The 22135-nt window shown below is 36.9% G+C and overlaps 1 protein-coding gene across 4 annotated transcripts; it reads left to right on the top strand.

Moving 5' to 3' along the window:
- Positions 1–14101: 14101 nt before the first annotated feature.
- LOC126811206 (uncharacterized) lies at positions 14102–21084 on the top strand. 4 transcript variants are annotated; one of them, XM_056098530.1, is made up of 3 exons: positions 14102–16553; positions 17344–17526; positions 18215–21084. In XM_056098530.1, exon 3 carries the CDS (start codon positions 18281–18283, stop codon positions 19400–19402), a length of 1122 nt encoding a protein of 373 aa, XP_055954505.1. In that variant the 5' UTR covers positions 14102–16553; positions 17344–17526; positions 18215–18280; the 3' UTR covers positions 19403–21084. The 4 variants fall into 3 exon arrangements, with proteins under 4 accessions (XP_055954505.1, XP_055954506.1, XP_055954504.1 ...); XM_056098529.1 differs by having other exon boundaries at positions 17344–21084; XM_056098531.1 differs by lacking the exon at positions 17344–17526.
- The last annotated feature ends 1051 nt before the right edge of the window (positions 21085–22135 follow it).

Raw genomic sequence — 22135 nt, 5'->3', positions numbered from 1 at the left:
ATTAATGACATACTCCTGTCAATAAAATCATTCCTTAACCGGTGGTGATAATTTTTGTAATTTGGCACAAAAATCATCCCTTATATCGCACCATGCCCCTTTAACTAATACACGCTTTTTTGTTAGGCAATTTCCTTTGTACTCTTTTGATGTGGACTCTTTGATGTAATTGTCGCATCAGTTACTATTAATCTAAGTTCTGTCCTGACAAGATTCCATTCATAAGATCTGGTTGTTAGGTGTTTTATTGAAAGCTTCTTCGATATGTTAACTAGAAAAATGAAATTTAATGATTTGTTTTTGTGATAATTATTGGAAAGAAACTGAACCGGGTTATTCTTTGGGATATTTATCGTCTATTGTATAAATACGGCAAGCAGTTTGTGTGTTGCATTTATAAGTTAAAGTATAAAAAAATATATATATAAAGGGACGAAGGGGCTATTTAAGACATGATATTTTAAAACCTTATACCAGTAACTGAATCGATTTGACATGTTGATCTTTTTGCAATGTGGGGAATGGGGAATCTGTTGGATCAGCTAGCAATTTTCCAATAGACATTCTCTGAAAATGAAATTAATATTGATTTTCAAAAATATGTTGGTTTCTCTTTTATAACTTTAAAACTCCATGTTAATATATTATGGTAAAATCATATGATGGCTAATCTTATAATCGGCTCATAATCTCGGGTAATAAACATATCAGTGTTAAACTTTATAAACAGACCAATACATAATCAGATGAGTCAAGATTTGGTAGAGTTTATAACACTGACATGTTAATTAACCAATTAAGATTATGAGCCGACAAGATTAGTCTCTCAGCTATTAATTAGCTTTCATGATCAATAATGGTATTATTGAAAATATCAACAATGTGAATAAATTTATGACGATTATTGTCTTATTTTGATTTGGTTATTTGTGATTATTTGTAATAAAGAAAATAACTCTTATTGCAGTAGTCTGTACTGACATGCCATGATATACTTGGAATCAATTAATCATTTGACTTGTTTGAATTATTATTATTTCAGAAAATTTATTATTGTGCGCATTATGTGGGTCCTGACTATTTCTAAGGACATTTCATTATCCGGCAAACTGTTAAACCAGATGGCAAAATAAACACCATTATGCAATACATCTTTTAATAATTCCTCTGTCTCTTTCGGCTACGATGTGTTCCTCGACAGTTCGACGATTATATTCTTCACTTCCATCACAACGCGTACACCAACACTGATATCGAACCAACATCGTAAAGAAAATTAGTTTAATTATAGAAGAGTGTGTCTCAAATAACTTAATGTAGCGCCCGCTTCCACAATGAAGTGATTTGACGAAATTACATGGGATTTATATAATATATGAAATTTCATGTCCTCCCACCAATACTCAACTATGTACTTTAATCTGACCGCTATGGAAACCATCTATATGTGACGATTGTTAAATAAGTTTTGCTAGGTCTAATTAATTATTAATGAAACACTGTTCAAACCCTCACGGTATAGGAAACCATCTATGTGATGATTGTTAAATACGCTGGCTATATAACAATTATTATTGAACAGCTAACATTTTTTTGTTTATAATATAAATATAATTGCAAAATGGTTATCTATTAAAAGTTGCAACGAAACAAGTACAGGTTACGTACATTGTACTAATTTCATTGTACTAAACTGGCTATGAGCTACGGGTTGCGCGGTACTCATTTCAACACGCAAAACAATAAACTGGCAATGAGTTAACGTTTAAGTGGTACTAATTTCAACCCGCAAAACAATAAATTGTCAGAACAAAAGAATATATATAGACATACGGTAAATTTAGCTTATGCTATATACCCAGATATATTCAAATTGGGGCCTGACTGCTGGATACTTATAAATGACGACATTGTTTTCACCTTTTTACGACAGATTAGGGTCCATATTTATATTTTATTATGCAACTTTATAAGTGGTGTGACTATAAAACACGTACTGCGTCTTATGTTCAACAACAAATACAAAAGACGCATAGAAGAAACAGCCCCATACAACTTCCACATATAAAGACCTGTCCTTATACAAAGTCCTATTTGCGAAAAACACACCGGCGAATGAAAAATCGCATGGTAAAAACAATTTTCCTTCCCAAGTTTCCATTTAACACTCACGCGTCAGATAAAGTCGTTTGGTCCTTGATTATACCCTTTTGGTGCAGTTATAACAACTATCGAGAAAACACACCAATTAAACAATACACACCGTGTCATTCGTTTTTAACCCATCGGTTAATTAACATACTCAGTACAGAAAACGCACCGTCCCAGAGTTGTTCACACCTAGCGATAATTAACTCGCCTTTCAGTCCATTTTTCACCCTGGTTAATTAACACACCTTATCTAGAGATTTTAAGCCATAATGAGGAGTTATAATCCAAATTTTATTTTTTTATCGAGATACGTAGGTATTGACCGTTTTGCGAGTTTTTAATGCGGCAAACGTACGTTTTAACCTTTACCTATTTCTCAGTGTTATTAGTCCCAAATGACCTGTTCAATCTCATACATGCAAATGAACTAGAATTTTTATCTTTCATATTCAGTCTTGATCCGTACAAAACGATACGTAAACCAGACACATATCTTCTTGTTTAGAACTGTATTTTACACTTTGTATTCGGAGTTTTACGGAAGGTCAGATTGTCTCCTTTAAATAATGATCAGTATTTTTTGTGATTCAAATTTATAATTTGAATACATTATTAAAACATGTTTAACTTATCTGTGTTTAATTGAAATCTTATCTGGAATCTTCTATATTTATAGTCGTATTTATTATTTATTATGTATTTATTATGTAATTATGTTTGAAAATCTTCAGAATTGGAGGAAATAAAGATATATAATTTCTTTGATATATTTTCTATTTATTTTTAAGATATTAAGGGCATAAAGCCTCATATTCCACCACCAATAGGTAAAAAACCTAGTGCTCACAAGTCTTCCGATCCACCTAAATTCCCTGAATCGTCTAAACAAGAGACTGGTAAGAACATCTTAACTTCAAGTAAAGATAACCAAAATAAATTCAGTAATTCTCAGTCTCATGTAGAAGAAAACAATCATTACGAAGGTAAGTAAGTATATATATATATATATATAAAATATGACATCCCCTCCCAAGCCATAAAAGGGCCACATAGATGGATAAAGGGGTGGCTGCTTAAATCCATCTTGAATGTCAAACTTGCACAGACATTTTAATTGTGTCGTCGACCTACACATAATTTGAAGAAAAATCTTCCTTATTGATCAAACTGTTAATGCTAGACACAAATTCATTATGGGGAGCGGAAATATATATATACTATATATATATATATATATATATATATATATATATATATATATATATACACTGGGCCTTATATGGGGTCTCGTTGTGAAGTATTCCAGTGGGGCATCATTAATATGGGGCATATATATTATGTATAGGATATTAACCTACCCGAGGTTGATATGGTAGAGAACGTGCGGGCGAAGCCCAAGCGTTCTCTACCATATCAATCCGAGGGAGAGTAGGTTTAAATCCGACATATACAACGCCATTTCACCCTTAAATTTAATGGTCTCTTCCATTAAAAGGCAACAATGATTGGATAATTGCTCGATAGTTTCCGCCAAATAGCGAAAATTACCGAAGTAATCAGGTGTAATTACGTGCATGTTTTTGTTTATACATCGCCATTTTGGACTATTGAATTGAAAGCAAAAACAAAATGGATAGTAATACGAAGTCAGACGAATAATCAATCCTTTTTAGCCAACATATTGACGATGGAATAGATGTGAATGCAAATATCGACGAGGATCTATCCAAAGCCTGCAGAAAATTTGGACCAAAAGGCATTCTTTTCCAAGAATTCTGACAGTAAACCATGATTGAAGGTTTTCGGTATGTTCAGAGAAGGATTTGACCGACTGTTTTAAGTGGACTGTACCCAAAAAAACTTTACAAAGGAACTCTTGGGCGATAAATACTTTCAAGTCTTGTAGTGTGTGGAGAAATATTCGCAATGTGGACGAAAAGAAAATTCTGACATGTCTTAGACATGGATAACCGATCTAAATACATGTATATCGATAAGTACGCCCTCTATTTCGGCCTGGAATATGTTACAAACTGTACCATAACAATTTTTAATTGTCAAAAGAATAAAAATTTATTTCTGTGTTTTTTGTTTTATTTCGATCATCTATGTCATCAGCGGTTGATATGAGCCGAATATATTGACCTGAGATGACATCATTAGCGGTTGATATGAAATAAATATATCAACCTATGATGACGTCATGACAGGTTGTTATGAGATATAACTGCTATGGACATCAAAGAAAAAACTAACGCCAGTTGTATATATACATATATATACCCCACACTTTTGATGCCCCATTTTGTTTGTAAAATAACAGAATTATGTTATAGATGCTTACATATATAGCCCACCCCACAATTTTGATGCCCCATTTTATTTGTAAAATAACAGAATTATGTTATAGATGCTTACATATATACCCCACAATTTTGATGCCCCAGTTTGTTTGTAAAAAAACAGAATTATGTTATAGATGCTTATGGGGCATATAATTTCTATACCCACTAAATGTTCGTCTGTAAGCATCTAATTTAATCTACATGTAGCAAACTGAAATGGTTATTGTCTCCGAGGAATACATGTAGGACGATTCTCTGAAAATTGCACATTCATGGCTCCAATATTTAAAAAAAACAAGCAGGGGTGATACATGAGAATAGCCCGAAAAGGCATGGGATTGCCAAAGAATGCAGAACTGAACACCACTGCCTTTGTCACTTCGAATCATACTATCCCCTTGAAATGTTTATATGTTCCCCAACAGACTCTGCAGAGGTACCTACCCCAATTCCAGCTTCCTGACATTAATAGAATTCAATACAGAGCATTACACACATGAAATTTGGTCAAATTTGCCATATTTAGACATGTATTGAATCCATATCTTCATTTTGTCTTAATCTAGTAATCTGAAATTTATACAGCCACCTTGTAATATATATATAGGATGAATTTTTAAAATATTCCAGCTTCCTAGCTCCCAAATTAAGCAAAAACGTCAGTGGTGGTATGTCGCAAAGAAGTGATCAGTTAGGAATGTCATAGCTGCAAAATATCCATTTGCACTCAGGCCAGCAAGCTCCAATTTTCACAGGTCTTTCATAATATATACGGGGAGATTATATCAAATTTTGTCTCCCGGCACCAAGATCGCACGATGGCACCTTTTTTATTTTAATTCCCCCTCACTAAAATAAAAGAGTGTTTAATGCAAGTGTTAAAAGTTTTAATAAAAGGGTTTCATAAAAGTCACAGGTGAAATTAGCAGCCATAATGAACTTATCTCATTTGCTTGCGCGTAGGGGTCTTTTAGCAATGCAAGAAAACCAGAGGGCCATTAAAAATACACAGGAAACTCTACTCATGTGCAGTCCTGGGTTCGAATACCATGCCACTGTACTCAATTATAGACTAAATAATCTAAAGCGCGCACTTTAAGACCACAAAACCACCTACATGGAAATCGAATAGATGGATTAGAATCAGAACCAGACTCTTAGATCTGAATTATTTTATTTAAAAATTAAAATACAAAACAAAATTGTTATAGTAGGTCATGACGGGCAACTCTACTTGACTGAATTACAGACTTTATGATCTAAAGAGCACACCTAAAGACTACTCAACCACCCACAAAGAAACCAATTAGATAGGTTAGAATCAGAACCAGACTGTCAGATCTAAATCATTTCATTTAAAAATCAAAATACAAAACAAAATTTTTACGGTAGGCCATTTCATAACAAATGTATTTTCAAGAAATTTATTCTGATCATCGGACCAGGGTTTTCTTGGTATCTTCTTAACAGGCTTTGCTAAAATAAAAAAAGAATTTTAGTTTTAAGACAGATAATAAACAGCATAATTTATAAAGAAAAGATACCAAAACCTTCCGTATCAGATTGGATGGTTAATATTTTCTCATATTATTATTTGTTTCACATTAATACCAGATTACTATACCCAATATGCCAAGAACTGAATAAATTTGCCAATAACACACACATCTATGGATGGACAAGCCAACAGTGAGGCTGATGTCCCCCACCAAAATCCCAAAATAAATAGATGACACATATTAATTAATCGCACATTTATTTTTTTCAAAAGTATCGAGCAATCAAACTACACACTAAGTTTCATCACTCTCTATCAGATAGAATCATGATTATCTTGTCCCAAAGCATCGACCAATGAAATTGATTAGCTCTGCTTAGCTTTAGCTTGAAATGTTAATCATTGTAATCAGTCAAGAAATTCACCTAATGAACATCTACATCAGGTTTAAACATTCTACCTCAATTAAAAGCAGAGTTTTTATGTTCCAAAGTCGACCAATCAAACTGCTTATCGCTCCTTGGCCTAGGCAGAAAATTCGCACAATCGAACTTAGTCAAGGTAATGATAAAATGAATCTATATACAGAGTTTCGTCGCTATCACTTCATTATAACCAAAGTTGTCGTGCCCCTGAAGCATCAACCAATCAGATTGCTTATCTCTGCCTACCTTAAGCAGACAATGTTCATCATCGAACTCCATCAAGGGATTCACCTAATGAATGCCTACACCAAGTTTGAACATTCTACCTCAATTAGAAGGAGAGTTTTGTGTTCCAAAGTCTCGACCAATCAAATTGCTTATCGCTCTGCTTACCCTAAGCAGAAAAATGTCATTATCGAACTCAGTCAAGGTATTGATGTAATAAAGCTATACACCAAGTTTTATCACTCTCACTTAATTAGAACTAAATTTGTGGTGTCCCAAATCATCAATCAATCAAATTGCTTATCTCTACTTACCCTAAGCAGAAAATGCTCAGCTTCGAACTTCATGAAGGCATTGACCCAATTAACACCTACACCAAGTTTGAACATTCTAGCTCAATAAGAAGGAGAGTTATTGTGTTCCAAAATCTTGGCCAATCAAATTTTGCTTATCGCTCTGCTTACCCTGAGCAGAAAATGCTCATTATCGACCTTAGTCAAGGTATTGATGTAATGAAACTATACACTAAGTTTCATCACTCTCACTTAATTAGAACTAAAGTTATCGTGTCCCAAAGCATCAACCAATCAAATTGCTTATCTCCGCTTACCCTAAACGGAACATGACCTAATAAACACCTACACCAAGTTTGATAATTCTAGCACAATTAGAAAGAGAGTTATTGTGTCCCAAAAAGTGTGACGGACAGACGGACGAACCCATTTTAATAGTCCCCTGCTTTCTTCGATATTATTCCTTTTTCTGATCTGAATGATAAGCTCATTATGGCAAAAAATATATTTTACATTCTGATAAGAAGAAAGCTACACTCGAATTTGAACAGTTCTTGGAATGTTAAACAAAGCCATACATGTATATCAATTTTCATGAAAGTGCATCCAATACAAAACCAATTTTAAATAGAACAGCATACCTATTTCCTCCAACACTGTTTCCTTTGTTGCATTTTCATTAGCACAATAATCTGTCTTTTGACTGCCCAGAGACAATGGAATTTCTGAAATATAAAAAAAATTGCATTTTAGTTAAGTAAAAATTTAGCCCAAACTTTGATGATTATGTATAGTAACAGACAACAGCACAACTGGCAGCAAATGTACTCCATCCCATATTATTTTCTAGAGTGAACAGTAAGGATAGAAGTAGCATTTGTAACTAATACAATTAGTTTGAATTACAGAGGAGGGGGGTAATTACACATACACAACTTGTCCGTGGGAGGTGGGTAGCAAAAATGAAACCGACTCACACATGCATGAGTCAACAGATTATTGAGGAGTCTTGTTTCATTACTGAATGTCTAGCAGATTTTACTAATTTGAGCTTTAAAAAACTGCTGTGTATTGTAATATCCAATGAAATGAAATATACATGTATTAAGTATTTGGGATTTTTGTTTACCTCATCTATTCATTTTGTTGCTGATGCATAATTTAGAGATTGACTGCACTTATTTTGAGACCAGACTATATATTTGCCCCTTCCCCCACCCAACATTTATGCCAGCGTTTATATTATAATGAGATTTACAAACAGAAATCATAAACTAACCTTCAAAATCAACTGAAGTCAGATCTCGCCCTTGAAATTATGCAGTGTTCCATTTTCAAGAGCTATCAAGGATTGAATATCGGTATGTATTGCCCAAGTGTGGCCCATGTGAACTGCAACCAGTCTAAATTCCAAGTCATTTCAAGGAGCTGTAAAAATAAAATGAAGAGGAATAAATAAAAAAAATGAGCAAATTGTTAAAGAAAAGACATGAAACAACGTTGCAGGAAAATCTTGGGCATTTACTACGGCTTCACAAGGATCGAACCCTGAGGCTTTAGGTTAGCGAGCCAGTGTCGTACTCACATAGCCACCACGGCTCCTATGAATTAATAAAAAAATAATTCATGCTTTGTCTCAACTTGTGTATACTTATACGGGTGATACTTTTAAATGAGATCTTAATTGGAGGTCAATAAATCCACAATAAGTACTAGATATTTAATTAAATTTATATTTAAAGTGCTAATTATTTTTTAACTATGATCAGATTTAAATTCAGAAGCTGGTCAAAATTCTATTAGCAGAGAAGTGATACCCGGGGTCAAACAGCAAAGTTACCACAGCATCACAACCAAGTCAGTAACGGGTAAATCCTCCTCTGTTTGCCAAACAAGCATTGATCCGACTGGCATACTCCTAATGAGACGTCTAAGGTCATTTTGGTCCAGATTGTCCCATTCCTGTTGCATCGCAGCTGCAAGTTCTTGGACATTGGCAGGACGTTGTTGACGTTGACGTAACCTCTGTCCAAGCATGTCCCAGACATGCTCGATGGGGGAGAGGTCGGGACTCAGTGCTGGCCAAGGTAATGTGGTGATGTTCTGTTGTTGGAGGTAACCTGTAACGATCCTGGCCCTGTGACATCTTGCGTTGTCATCCTGGAAGATGAAACGGCGGCCATGACGTCGTGCGAACGGCACAACATGGACTGCCAAGATGTTGTCCCGGTAGTACTGGCCTGTAACACGCCCTGCAACAACATGTAAAGCCGTTCTTCCAGCAACAGTGATGCCTCCCCACACCATAACAGAACCACCCCCAAATCGATCATGTCTGATGACGTTAACGTCTTGGAAGCGCTCGTTTTGACAACGCCACACCCTCCTACGTCTGTCCAAAAAATCAACAGTGAACCTTGACTCATCTGAAAACATCACATTGCTCCAGCGTCGATTATCCCAGTGTTGACGATCCCTACACCAACGACGTCTTGCCTGAATGTGATGATCTCTCAAACAAGGGATCACGCGAGGACATCAGGCGCGAAGGTGACCCCTATGCAGTCGATTCCGAATCGTCTGGCCACTCACTCTCACACCAGTGTCTGTTTGAAGACGAGCGCTGATCTGATTTGCTGTGATGACACGATTTCTCAAGGCCAAGGTACGGATAAATCGATCCTGGGCTTGAGTTGTCGCCCTTGGTCGACCTGAGCGTGGTCTGTCCTGTACAGATTGTGTATCACGGTATCTGGACCATAGCCTGCTTATGACAGACTGAGAAACATTCATCGTCCGCGCCACAACCGCCTGTGTTGTGCCGATCTGTAGCATGCCAAGGGCACGTAACCTTTCATTTTGGGTAAGCCGACGCATATCAAAATTTGTTTTCTGGTCACTAAAACAATTAAACTGATGTTTCCACCCTGGAATTCAATGCCACAATGACTGTAACATTCAAAGTCAGAGTCGTGCAAATCTTGGGTTGGACCCCCATGATGATCCCAAGCATCACCTGCATTCCATGCGGTAGCTATTGGTGCGTTTGGGCGTCACATGTAACTGGAAATGTTTCTTCTGTTAGGTTCTATAGTGACTTTTTTCGTAGTCATTTGCATATTTTAGTATTATGCCCCCAAAATCAAATATCCCCTACTTTTTTTGAATAGTATATATACATATGGTGGTTGGATCAGGAGATATCTAACTAAAGATGTTCTCCCTAGGTCACAGAAAACCCAACTGCCCTTTGACTCTCAATACCAATCTTTAATAACGTAGTGTCATCTCTGCCGCCTGAATCCTGATTGGTTTACAGGTTACATAAACAATTAAACTGATTGGCTAACTCGTAGTCCTTGACCGGAAAAGCCTCAGGCCAACCACTATACCAATCAACAAACGAAATGATGTACTTATTGCCAGATAGGGAAATTGGATAAGGGCCTGATAAGTCTAACGACAACTTTGCAAAGGGGTATGGAGGGATGTCAGTTTCCTGCAGAGTGGGCTTGGCTTTACGAAGTGACCTGGTTTGACACGGGACGCATGCAGACACATACGTATAAATCTGGTTATACAGGTTAGGCCAATAATACTTTTGTGCAACCATACTGTAGGTTTTGAAGATATTTCGATTTAGTTTTTCTAATCATAGTTTTTAAACTATTGCGACATCTTTTAAATTCTGTTACATTTTTGCTTCTCTTATGAAAATCGCGTTCTTTCATTAGTCTTAATATTTCATTTGTAAGCCATTGTGGTTTTACAGCTGTTTTAACCCGTCTAGTTCTTATGGGGGCGTGTTGATTAATTATTGGGGTAACAAGATTATACCAAGCTGTAAGATCGTCTTGGGGGTTATTTGCAAAATAGACTTCATCGAAATTAATTTTACTTATATCGCGAATATAGTTTTCGTCACTGAAATTTCTGAAAGATCTATAAGATACATAAATATGGTTAGTTTTAGGAATTTTTACACCTTTCTTTGACCATGTAATACATGTGGGGAAATGGTCAGAGTATGTAACATAACACATTACTCTTTTTATTAAACAGATGTTTGACACGGGACGCATGCAGACACATACGTATAAATCTGTTTATACAGGTTAGGCCAATAATACTTTTGTGCAACCATACTGTAGGTTTTGAAGATATTTCGATTTAGTTTTTCTAATCATGGTTTTTAAACTATTGCGACATCTTTTAAATTCTGTTACATTTTTGCTTCTCTTATGAAAATCGCGTTCTTACATTAGTCTTAATATTTCATTTGTAAGCCATTGTGGTTTTACAGCTGTTTTAACCCGTCTAGTTCTTATGGGGGCGTGTTGATTAATTATTGGGGTAACAAGATTATACCAAGCTGTAAGAGCGTCTTGGGGGTTATTTGCAAAATAGACTTCATCGAAATTAATTTTACTTATATCGCGAATATAGTTTTCGTCACTGAAATTTCTGAAAGATCTATAAGATACATAAATATGGTTAGTTTTAGGAATTTTTACACCTTTCTTTGACCATGTAATACATGTGGGGAAATGGTCAGAGTATGTAACATAACACATTACTCTTTTTATTAAACAGATGTTTTATTACTGCATAATATATACTATTCAAAAAAAGTAGGGGATATTTGATTTTTAAGTGTTATTAAAGTCACCTAATGAAACTGACGAAGAAACAAATGACAAAATGAAATGAAGTTAACATTCATCGATTTATTCCAAATGATCGTTAGACTAAGTAAGGCACAGACTGACCATTATAAGGGTAAAATGATACCCGGGGTCAAACAGCAAAGTTACCACAGCATCACAACCAAGTCAGTAACGGGTAAATCCTCCTCTGTTTGCCAAACAAGCATTGATCCGACGTGGCATACTCCTAATGAGACGTCTAAGGTCATTTTGGTCCAGATTGTCCCATTCCTGTTGCAACGCAGCAGCAAGTTCTTGGACATTGGCAGGACGTTTATGACGTTGACTTAACCTCTGTCCAAGCATGTCCCAGACATGCTCGATGGGGGAGAGGTCGGGACTCAGTGCTGGCCAAGGTAATGTGGTGATGTTCTGTTGTTGGAGGTAACCTGTAACGATCCTGGCCCTGTGACATCTTGCGTTGTCATCCTGGAAGATGAAACGGCGGCCATGACGTCGTGCGAACGGCACAACATGGACTGCCAAGATGTTGTCCCGGTAGTACTGGCCTGTAACACGCCCTGCAACAACATGTAAAGCCGTTCTTCCAGCAACAGTGATGCCTCCCCACACCATAACAGAACCACCCCCAAATCGATCATGTCTGATGACGTTAACGTCTTGGAAGCGCTCGTTTCGACGACGCCACACCCTCCTACGTCTGTCCAAAAAATTAACAATGAACCTTGACTCATCTGAAAACATCACATTGCTCCAGCGTCGATTATCCCAGTGTTGACGATCCCTACACCAACGACGTCTTGCCTGAATGTGATGATCTCTCATACAAGGGATCACGCGAGGACGTCGGGCGCGAAGGTGACCCCTATGCAGTCGATTCCGAATCGTCTGGCCACTCACTCTCACACCAGTGTCTGTTTGAAGACGAGCGCTGATCTGATTTGCTGTGATGACACGATTTCTCAAGGCCAAGGTACGGATAAATCGATCCTGGGCTTGAGTTGTCGCCCCTGGTCGACCTGAGCGTGGTCTGTCCCGTACAGATTGTGTATCACGGTATCTGGACCATAGCCTGCTTATGACAGACTGAGAAACATTCATCGTCCGCGCCACAACCGCCTGTGTTGTGCCGATCTGTAGCATGCCAAGGGCACGTAACCTTTCATTTTGGGTAAGCCGACGCATATCAAAATTTGTTTTCTGGTCACTAAAACAATTAAACTGATGTTTCCACCCTGGAATTCAATGCCACAATGACTGTAACATTCAAAGTCAGAGTCGTGCAAATCTTGGGTTGGACCCCCATGATGATCCCAAGCATCACCTGCATTCCATGCGGTAGCTATTGGTGCGTTTGGGCGTCACATGTAACTGGAAATGTTTCTTCTGTTAGGTTCTATAGTGACTTTTTTCGTAGTCATTTGCATATTTTAGTATTATGCCCCCAAAATCAAATATCCCCTACTTTTTTTGAATAGTATATATACATATGGTGGTTGGATCAGGAGATATCTAACTAAAGATGTTCTCCCTAGGTCACAGAAAACCCAACTGCCCTTTGACTCTCAATACCAATCTTAAATAACGTAGTGTCATCTCTGCCGCCTGAATCCTGATTGGTTTACAGGTTACATAAACAATTAAACTGATTGGCTAACTCGTAGTCCTTGACCGGAAAAGCCTCAGGCCAACCACTATACCAATCAACAAACGAAATGATGTACTTATTGCCAGATAGGGAAATTGGATAAGGGCCTGATAAGTCTAACAACAACTTTGCAAAGGGGTATGGAGGGATGTCAGTTTCCTGCAGAGTGGGCTTGGCTTTACGAAGTGACCTGGTTTGACACGGGACGTATGCAGACACATACGTATAAATCTGTTTATACAGGTTAGGCCAATAATACTTTTGTGCAACCATACTGTAGGTCTTATCAATACCAAGATGAAACAAATTGTGATATTGTTGTAAGACTTCAGCTTGCAGATGAACCGGTACATATAATCGGGGATTAGGTTCGCTGTCGACATGAGAAACATAGTACAGAACATGATTTATAATTAGATATTTCTTGAAATTTGCTGATTTATGATCGTTCTTAGTCAACTGAGAGATAATTTTACTAATTTGTTTGTCTTTCGATTGCTCCTCAATAATATAACCGGCTATAGATATATCCGTCGTAGTTTGGGACTCGGGCTCAATCTCGCATTTTGCATATTCGTTGGGGTCAAATCGATTGGAATTAAGAGCATTTATTTCTAATGCATTTTCTACAAGTTGTAATTCCTGGTGATCCTCAGTAACAGCAGACTTTTGCGACATGCGACTTAAGAAATCGGCAATAATATTTAGTTTGCCGGGGAGATATTCGATTTTACAATTGTAGTTGGTCATATTTAAGGCCCAAAGTTGTATTTTCTTGTTTTGCATAGGCGAATCAAAGATATACTTGAGGGGTTTGTGATCAGTCCTAATGACAAAATTTGCGTCGTGTAGATAATAGTCGAATTTCTACAAAGCGTAATGTATTGCATAACACTCCTTTTCGATGGTGGACCACCGTGTTTGAGTGTCAGACAATTTATGAGAGAGTAAATACATGGGAGCTTCGATTTCTTCGCCATGATTATTTGATATGTTTTGCACAAGACATGCGCCTATTGTAGAATCGCTAGCATCGGTATACAGAACATATGGCTTATTGCGATCTGGATATATTAGCAAGGGAATACTGGCTAGCTGATCTTTAAGTTTCTTAAAAGCTAGTCTACATTCTGCATGAAAATTCAATTTAACTTTCTTTCTAGTTAAGGCGATAAGAGGTTCGGCGATCTTAGAAAAGTCAGGGATAAAACGGCGGTAATAACCACACATTCCTATAAAGCTCCGAACACCTTTTACAGATCTAGGTTCAGCCAAAGAATTTATCGCCTGTACTTTCTCTGGGTCAGGCTTAATTCCGTGTTCCGAAATGATAAAACCAAGATAATTGGTTTCTTTTTGAAGAAAATTGCATTTAGAAAGTTTGAGTTTTAAATTATGTTCTCTTAGACGATGAAATACTTGATCAATATGGGAAATGTGTTCATCATAGGATGAAGAAAAGATAAGAATATCATCAAGATAAGCAATTGCAAAAGCGTTGAGATCTTTTAGTACAACTTGCATCAAATTTTGAAAAATTCCTGGGGCATTGACGATCCCGAAAGGCATGGTATTGAATTCGAATAACCCTCTATGACAAATAAAAGCAGTTTTTTCACGATCTTGTTCATCCATTAATATTTGCCAATAGCCAGATTTTAAATCAAGGGTTGTAAAGTATTGCTTATTGTGAAGTTGTGCCAAAATGTTATCAATTCGGCGAAGAGGATAAGAATTATATTTCGTCATATCACTTCCGGTCATAAATGAGAGTGTAGCACGTGCCGCAGATTGTCATTGTAGCGTTTACACTTGAACGAAGAAGACGTGGTCTTCTATTTGCCGCACTAAGTCTTTTCTCAGTTGTTCAAGGCTTTATACTAAGTCATTTATTTGTTTTTTGTCTGCCGCATTGATTTTCTTTCTTGAAAGAAATAAATATTTTTTCTTTTACGACTATCGTAAACTTGCACGAGTCGCGGACTCGTTTGTGGCAAGATGGCGGACGACAAACAGAAAAAGAACTTGAGAAGCTCGTCGGTTGGTAAAGTTGATTTGGGATGGGAAGATTTAAACCCAGCCTTATTAGAGGATAGTACCGATGTTTATATGGAATTTTCTACCCAAAAATCTAAGGAGAAATGTGATAAAACTCCGGTAATGGCGAGTCAGCTGACGAAGTCAAAAATCGCCTCGACTTTAGCTTCACCTTTACCGTCAACTTCTGGTTCTAAACTGCACGCTGGTCAGAGAAGCAGTAAAAAATCTTCAAGAGATTCATCGACTCATTCGACCGGCAATACTGAAATAATAAAAATTCTGAAAGACATTCAGGAAAAACAAGGAGAACAAGCCGCCAGACTTGTTACCTTAGAAAATCAATCATATTATGATGAAGAAGAATATGATGAGCAATATGAACTTGAAACTGACGAGGAATCTTATATTGATCCTAGCCAAAACCATCCTGGCCATAAACGGAAATTAGGTTCGTCACCCTCAAAGGATGATTATGGTGGTGATACCGAGAATAGGTTTTCATTAATGTCAAAACGTTTCAAACCGTCTGACTCTGTCGTTGACAAAAATGTTGATGTAGTACTGGCTAATAATGTAAATGAACTTTTCAAAAATGGTATGAGTGAGGACCAGTACAATGCTCTAACTAAGGATGAAGTTACAGCCCGTCCGAAAAATTGTGATGGTTTGGTACTGGTAAAAACAAACCAATTAGTATGGGACATTATGACACCAGAATCGAGGAGTTCTGATCGGAAAATGCAGGCCATTGAAAGTTCGGTTATCAAGTCTGCCATCATATTGAGTAAAGCAGTAGATTCTCTTGCAGATCTAGCCGATACTTCTAACTTGCCGAGTACAGCCATACCAGATGTTATAGATAAACTGAACGACAGTTTAGCCCTTTTGGGTCACTCAAACCGTCAAATCAACCTTACTAGAAGGGACTTCATAAAGGCTGATCTACGCCCAGAATTTTCGCACTTGTTGCACAGTCACAGCCTTTCACCACTTTTTTATTTGGAGATGATGTGCCTAAGTTAGCCAAAGAAATAGCCGACTGCAGTCGCATTGGCCAGAAATTACAGAACTATCCCCAAAGAAGTTCATTTTCAAGAGGTAGACCCTGGAGAGGTAGATCTAGAGGGCGATATGGAAGAGGCAGAGGTCGTGCCATGTATCCACAAGCACAAGCTAATGTCAAGTACTCTACAAAAAACTACAGGCGGGGCAGTATGCCCCAGAATCTGAGAAGCAAAAGTCAATAGACTCAACTAATAAGGTGAGTTTCTCGGCAGGGCGCTTGAAATATTTTTCCTCGGCATGGAAGGAAATAACTTCTGACCCTCATGTTCTAGATATAGTAAAACACTGTCACATTGAATTTATAGATGGGATCTCTCCAAATCAACATAACTTTAAATTTGAACCTAAATTTAACACTCGAGAGAGTGAAGCTATTGAATCAGAAATTTCTAATATGGTCAAAACTAAGGTTCTTATTGAGGTAACCCCTCAGTCAAATCAATTTCTTTCGCCAATTTTTGTAAGGCCTAAGAAAGATGGAGAGTTTCGCATGATTTTGAACTTAAAGAAACTCAATGAGTTTGTACCTTATCGCCATTTTAAAATGGATACATTCGAATCTACCCTTAACTTGGTCTCAAAAGATTGTTTTATGAGCACGATTGACATCCGACACGCATACTATTCTGTCAGTATAGCTGAGGAAGATCAGAGATATTTTCGTTTCCTATGGGGGGGGAAAATATTTCAGTATACATGCTTGCCAAATGGTTATTCTCTGGCGCCCCTACTATTTACTAAGCTTATGAAACCAGTTTATTCGTCGCTTAGAAACGCAGGCATTCTGTGCTCAGGATATATTGACGATAGTCTTTTGTTAGCAGAATCTGAAAATGAATGTAACCACAGTGTACAGACCACTGTTAATTTGGTAGAAAAGTTAGGTTTTATGGTTCATCCAAACAAGAGTGTTTTTCAACCATCAAAACAAGTTACGTTTCTAGGTAATGTGATTGATTCTAGTAGTATGACTGTTTTTCTTCCAGAGAACAAGAAAGCTTACATTGCAGATGAGTGTTTAAGAATTTCAAAGAAAGTTAAAGTTACTATTCGTGATTTGGCTCATGTTATTGGTCTTATCATATCAAGTTTTTCGGCCGTAGAATACGGGCCATTATTTTATCGAATTTTGGAGTCGAGTAAGGTACAGGCTCTAAGGGAAAAGCAAGGTAACTTTGATAATTTTGTTCTTATCACACATGATATGCAGTCTGAACTTGCTTGGTGGTATACAAATATACATAGTCAGATACGCCATATCTCGCATGGAAATCCAAATATCACAATAACAACAGACTCTTCCCTCCAAGGATGGGGAGCTGTTTTGGAATCTGTTGCTAAAACAGGGGGACAATGGACATGTTCAGAGAAACAGAATCATATCAATTATCTAGAAATGTTGGCTGTTTTATTTGCCCTAAAATCGTTTAAAACTCATTTGCAGCCGTTTATGCATGTGAAGATCTTGTGTGATAACACAACAGCAGTCAGCTATATCAACAATATGGGTGGCATGAAGTCTGCATCTTGTAACTTGGCAGCTAGGAAAATATGGTTTTGGTGTATAGACCATAATTTGTGGATTTCTGCCTCTCATATTGCAGGAAAATCAAACACTGATGCTGATCTCTGCTCAAGGGTTTTCAATGACCGCACTGAATGGAAATTGAAGCCATCAATATTTCAATCTATATGTCAAAAATTTGGCACTCCAACAATTGATCTCTTTGCTTCAAGGCTCAATAAACAAGTGTCTTGTTTTGCATCTTGGAGTCCAGACCCAGAATCTTTATTCGTGGATTCATTTACAGTTGATTGGAATCAATTTGAGTGTGTATATATTTTTCCTCCTTTCAGCCTATTGGGACGCTGTATCAAGAAGATACGAGAGGACAAAGCTACAGGCATAGTTATTGCCCCTCTATGGCCAACCCAAGTTTGGTTTGTCCATCTAATGGAACTACTTATTCATCCACCTCTACTGATTCCGAAAATGAAAGACTTGCTGACATTGACACACAAACAGAATCAGAGCCATCCTCTTCGACGAAAGTTGGTATTGATCGCTTGCCATGTCTCCGGAAATCATATAAAGAACAAGGTCTTTCTGAACAGTCTACAAGAATTCTCCTGGCTTCCTGGAAAACTGGGACTAAAAAACAATATTCCGTGTTCATTAAGAGATGGATACAATACTGTGGTAAAAAGAAGATTAGTATCATTCAATCATCTATAGCAGATGTTACAAGTTTTCTCACAGAACTTTTTGAAACTGGGTTAAGTTATAGCTCCCTAAACACAGCAAGGTCCGCATTATCAGCGATGGGAATCATTATTCAAGGACATTCTGTTGGAACTCATCCAGTTATATCAAAATTTATGAGGGGTGTGTTTAATTTGAGACCCTCGAAACCGCGACATATGGTGACATGGGATGTAGGTAAAGTTTTGCTTTACTTGAAGAAGCTTTCGCCAGTGAAGGACTTGAGTTTGAAAGACTTAACTCTGAAACTTACAATGCTAATTGCACTGACAAATGTGTTACGAGTACATGCTATTCATCTTTTATCTATAAAGAATATGGTTAAAACTAAATGTGAATTTTCTTTTGAACTCAGTGGTTTACAAAAACAGAGCAGACCATGTGCTAGTGTTAAATGTGTGTCAATGAAAGTTTACCCTCCAGATAGGAGGTTGTGTGTATATACTGCCATGAAAGAATATTTACAAAGAACAGTAGATATTCGTAAAAACGAGTTTTCATTATTTTTGAGCTTTATTAAACCCCATAAAAAAGTGTCCCGGGACACAGTGTCTAGATGGATTAAAACTGTGATGGAACGTTCTGATATAGACACCAATGTTTATGGTTCACATACAGTGAGGTCAGCCGTATGTTCTAAGGCTCATAAAAACTCTGTTCCTATTCAGGATATTCTGCATGCTGGTGGCTGGAGCAATGCAGGAACTTTTTTCAAATTTTATAAGAAGGATATAATATCTACTGCAAATTCTAGATTTGTGGATACAGTACTCAAAGAATAAACTAAAATTGCCAATCTTATTGTTTCTTTGTTACTATATGTATGTAATATGCCAAATATAAAGATTTCACCAGCTTTGAAGTCTCATTTATGACCGGAAGTGATATGACGAAATATAATTTGAAAAATTGACGAGACTTACCTTGGTACAGTTGAAGTCAATTTTAAATTATGTGAGTCATAGGACTCACTGTAGGGATTAAATGCCTCCCGCCCATCCCTACAATTTTGCCAGCTTGTGTAAGCTGTGCACATACAAGTTTATTTCATGATAAAATGGAATCCGAATCTACTAAAAAAAAAAAAAAAAAAAAATTTGTTCAATCTTATATATTTTTGTTACTTTAAAGACTGACAATCTGCGGCACGTGCTACACTCTCATTTAATCCCTACAGTGAGTCCTATGACTCACATAATTTAAAATTGACTTCAACTGTACCAAGGTAAGTCTCGTCAATTTTTCAAATTAGGCTTGGTAATTTGGTTAAGTTTGCGGAAATCTACGTAAAAGCGCTTACTACCATCCTTTTTATCTACGATAACGATTGGAAATGACCACGCCGATTGTGAGGGAGATATAACTCGTGCAGCTAACATGTCATCAATAGCTTTGTCTACAGTCTCAAGTTTGTTTAAAGGTGTGCGGTAAGGTAAGGTCGCAATTTAATTGGAGGGTGAGAACCTGTATCAATTTTCATTTGCACAGTATCAGTCTGCGTCAAGTCTAAATCAGATTTAGCAAATAAATCCTTATTCTGGCTCAAAAAATTTTCTATGTTTAATTTGTGTTCCTTGGGGACATTAATGTTGTCTAATACGTTGTCGGTATCTGGTACGCTTTGCATAGAAGAAGAAAATTCATTAACAGAGTTCACACTAGCTGATTCCACCTTTTCGATTTTACCAACTACGCAACCTTTACGGAGATAATAAGTTCGATTAGAGTTATTTGTAATTGCTACAGAAAATTTGTTATGCAATTTTGCTATATTAATACTATTATTAATTGATAAACCTGCTTGGTAACTTAGATAACCTTGATCGATGGAATTAATCTCGTACATTTTAGAGGGATGTAAATGTGGGGAATGTTTTACACGTGCGGCACATAAAACAGACTGTTGTGGTTTAATTTTTACCGGAGTAACTAAGCGAAGAATTGAAGAAATATGTGCATCTTGAACCAAAGGAATATATTCATTATTAACACTTAAGCAACCTAAATCATAATACAGACGGACACCTTGACTTGTCAACCAATCACGACCGAGAATAAAGTTTCTATTGATATTAGAAACAACATAAAATTTGTGTGTCAACAGACTTTGTCCTAACTTAAAGGAGAGACTAATAGCACCGTGTATAATTAAAGAACCCCACTAACGGACTGTAAACCTATATCGGCTTTTTCAATGATTGGTTTGTTTGATAATCGTTGATAAATCTTAAAATTAATTAAACTACAATCGGCTCCACTATCTATCAATGACCTATAACGTTGTTTATTTACTTTAATGACACAAGAACTCGGATTTTGAGATAAATTCAAAGTAAAAATTGGCATGTTATTCGAGTTGCTCTTTCCAATCGCTTCAACATGGAAAGAGCGTTTTAGTTTAAATGTCGGTCACGATCATACCTATCGTTTCTACGTCGAGAGAATGTTGGCTTGGAAAATCTTTGTCGCTGTGGTTTATTTGGACAGTTTCGGCTAATATGTCCAGGGGAATTACAATCCCAGCAAATAATTTTATTTGAGTGACCGTTAGATGAAAAATTTTGACGCCCATTATAATTATCACGAGGCTTGGAAAATGTTGAATTGGTATTTGAATAGGCATTTATATGACCATTGTCTCGTCGTTGTGTACAATCTCTCGTATTATGACCGAATCGATTACAAATAGAACATCGTCGATTAGGGCGTACATGATCGATTTCCATTGGCTCAATGTTTCGCATATATTCTGTTCCGCCATCGTAGACACAACTGCATCTTTATAAAGTTTGAGGGTTTTCTCGGATTAATTTTAATTTTAAGTAATCTTTGTTTATACCATTTGAAAATATCGAAATCAATTGGCGCTGAACGGGCGGTAATAACATTTCTTCTGTCGAATATGCTCTATTAGCGAGATTAATTAGACGTTCAGCATATATCTGTACCTTCTCGTCATCTTTTTGTTTGGCTGTTTGCAATACAGCTAAAGCGTATTGATTATCAGTTATCAAATCATACCGTGAAGCCAGTTCCCGCTTAACTTCAGTCCATGACGCGTTTGGATTTGCGGGTAAATATCGGGTTAAAAAATCACTAACTGGGCCCTGGCTAGCTTGGTAAGCTATATATTTAACTTTTTGGTCTGAAATTTCTGATAACAACGCATATTTTTCGATACTTTTTATCCAATTAAAATATTTACTTTGATCCCCAGAAAATGATTCGACTAAATGGTTTACCCCATGATGTTTCAAAGTAGTGGACAATCCTATCAATTCCCCAGTTAAATTCGAAAATAAAGTGTTTATATCCGGTTCCGTGGCCATGATATCTACTACAAAAGAAAGGACTCACCTTGTATATTCTGAAGAATTGTCCACCACTGTCGTCAAATCAATCTGGAAGCAGCATAACCACAGGTTCGTCGATCAACGGCACCACTTAAGAGTATGTAACATAACACATTACTCTTTTTATTAAACAGATGTTTTATTACTGCATAATATATATAC

This window comes from Patella vulgata, chromosome 2, assembly GCF_932274485.2.
Source record: "Patella vulgata chromosome 2, xgPatVulg1.2, whole genome shotgun sequence".
NCBI lineage: Eukaryota > Metazoa > Mollusca > Gastropoda > Patellidae > Patella > Patella vulgata.
Note: the sequence above shows the minus strand (reverse complement) of the source record. Positions and strands in the feature narration are given on the sequence as shown.

Excerpts from the sequence above, each read along its gene's own strand:
- LOC126811206 (XM_056098531.1), top strand. The coding sequence starts at position 18,281 with ATGGCCAACCCAAGTTTGGTTTGTCCATCTAATGGAACTACTTATTCA.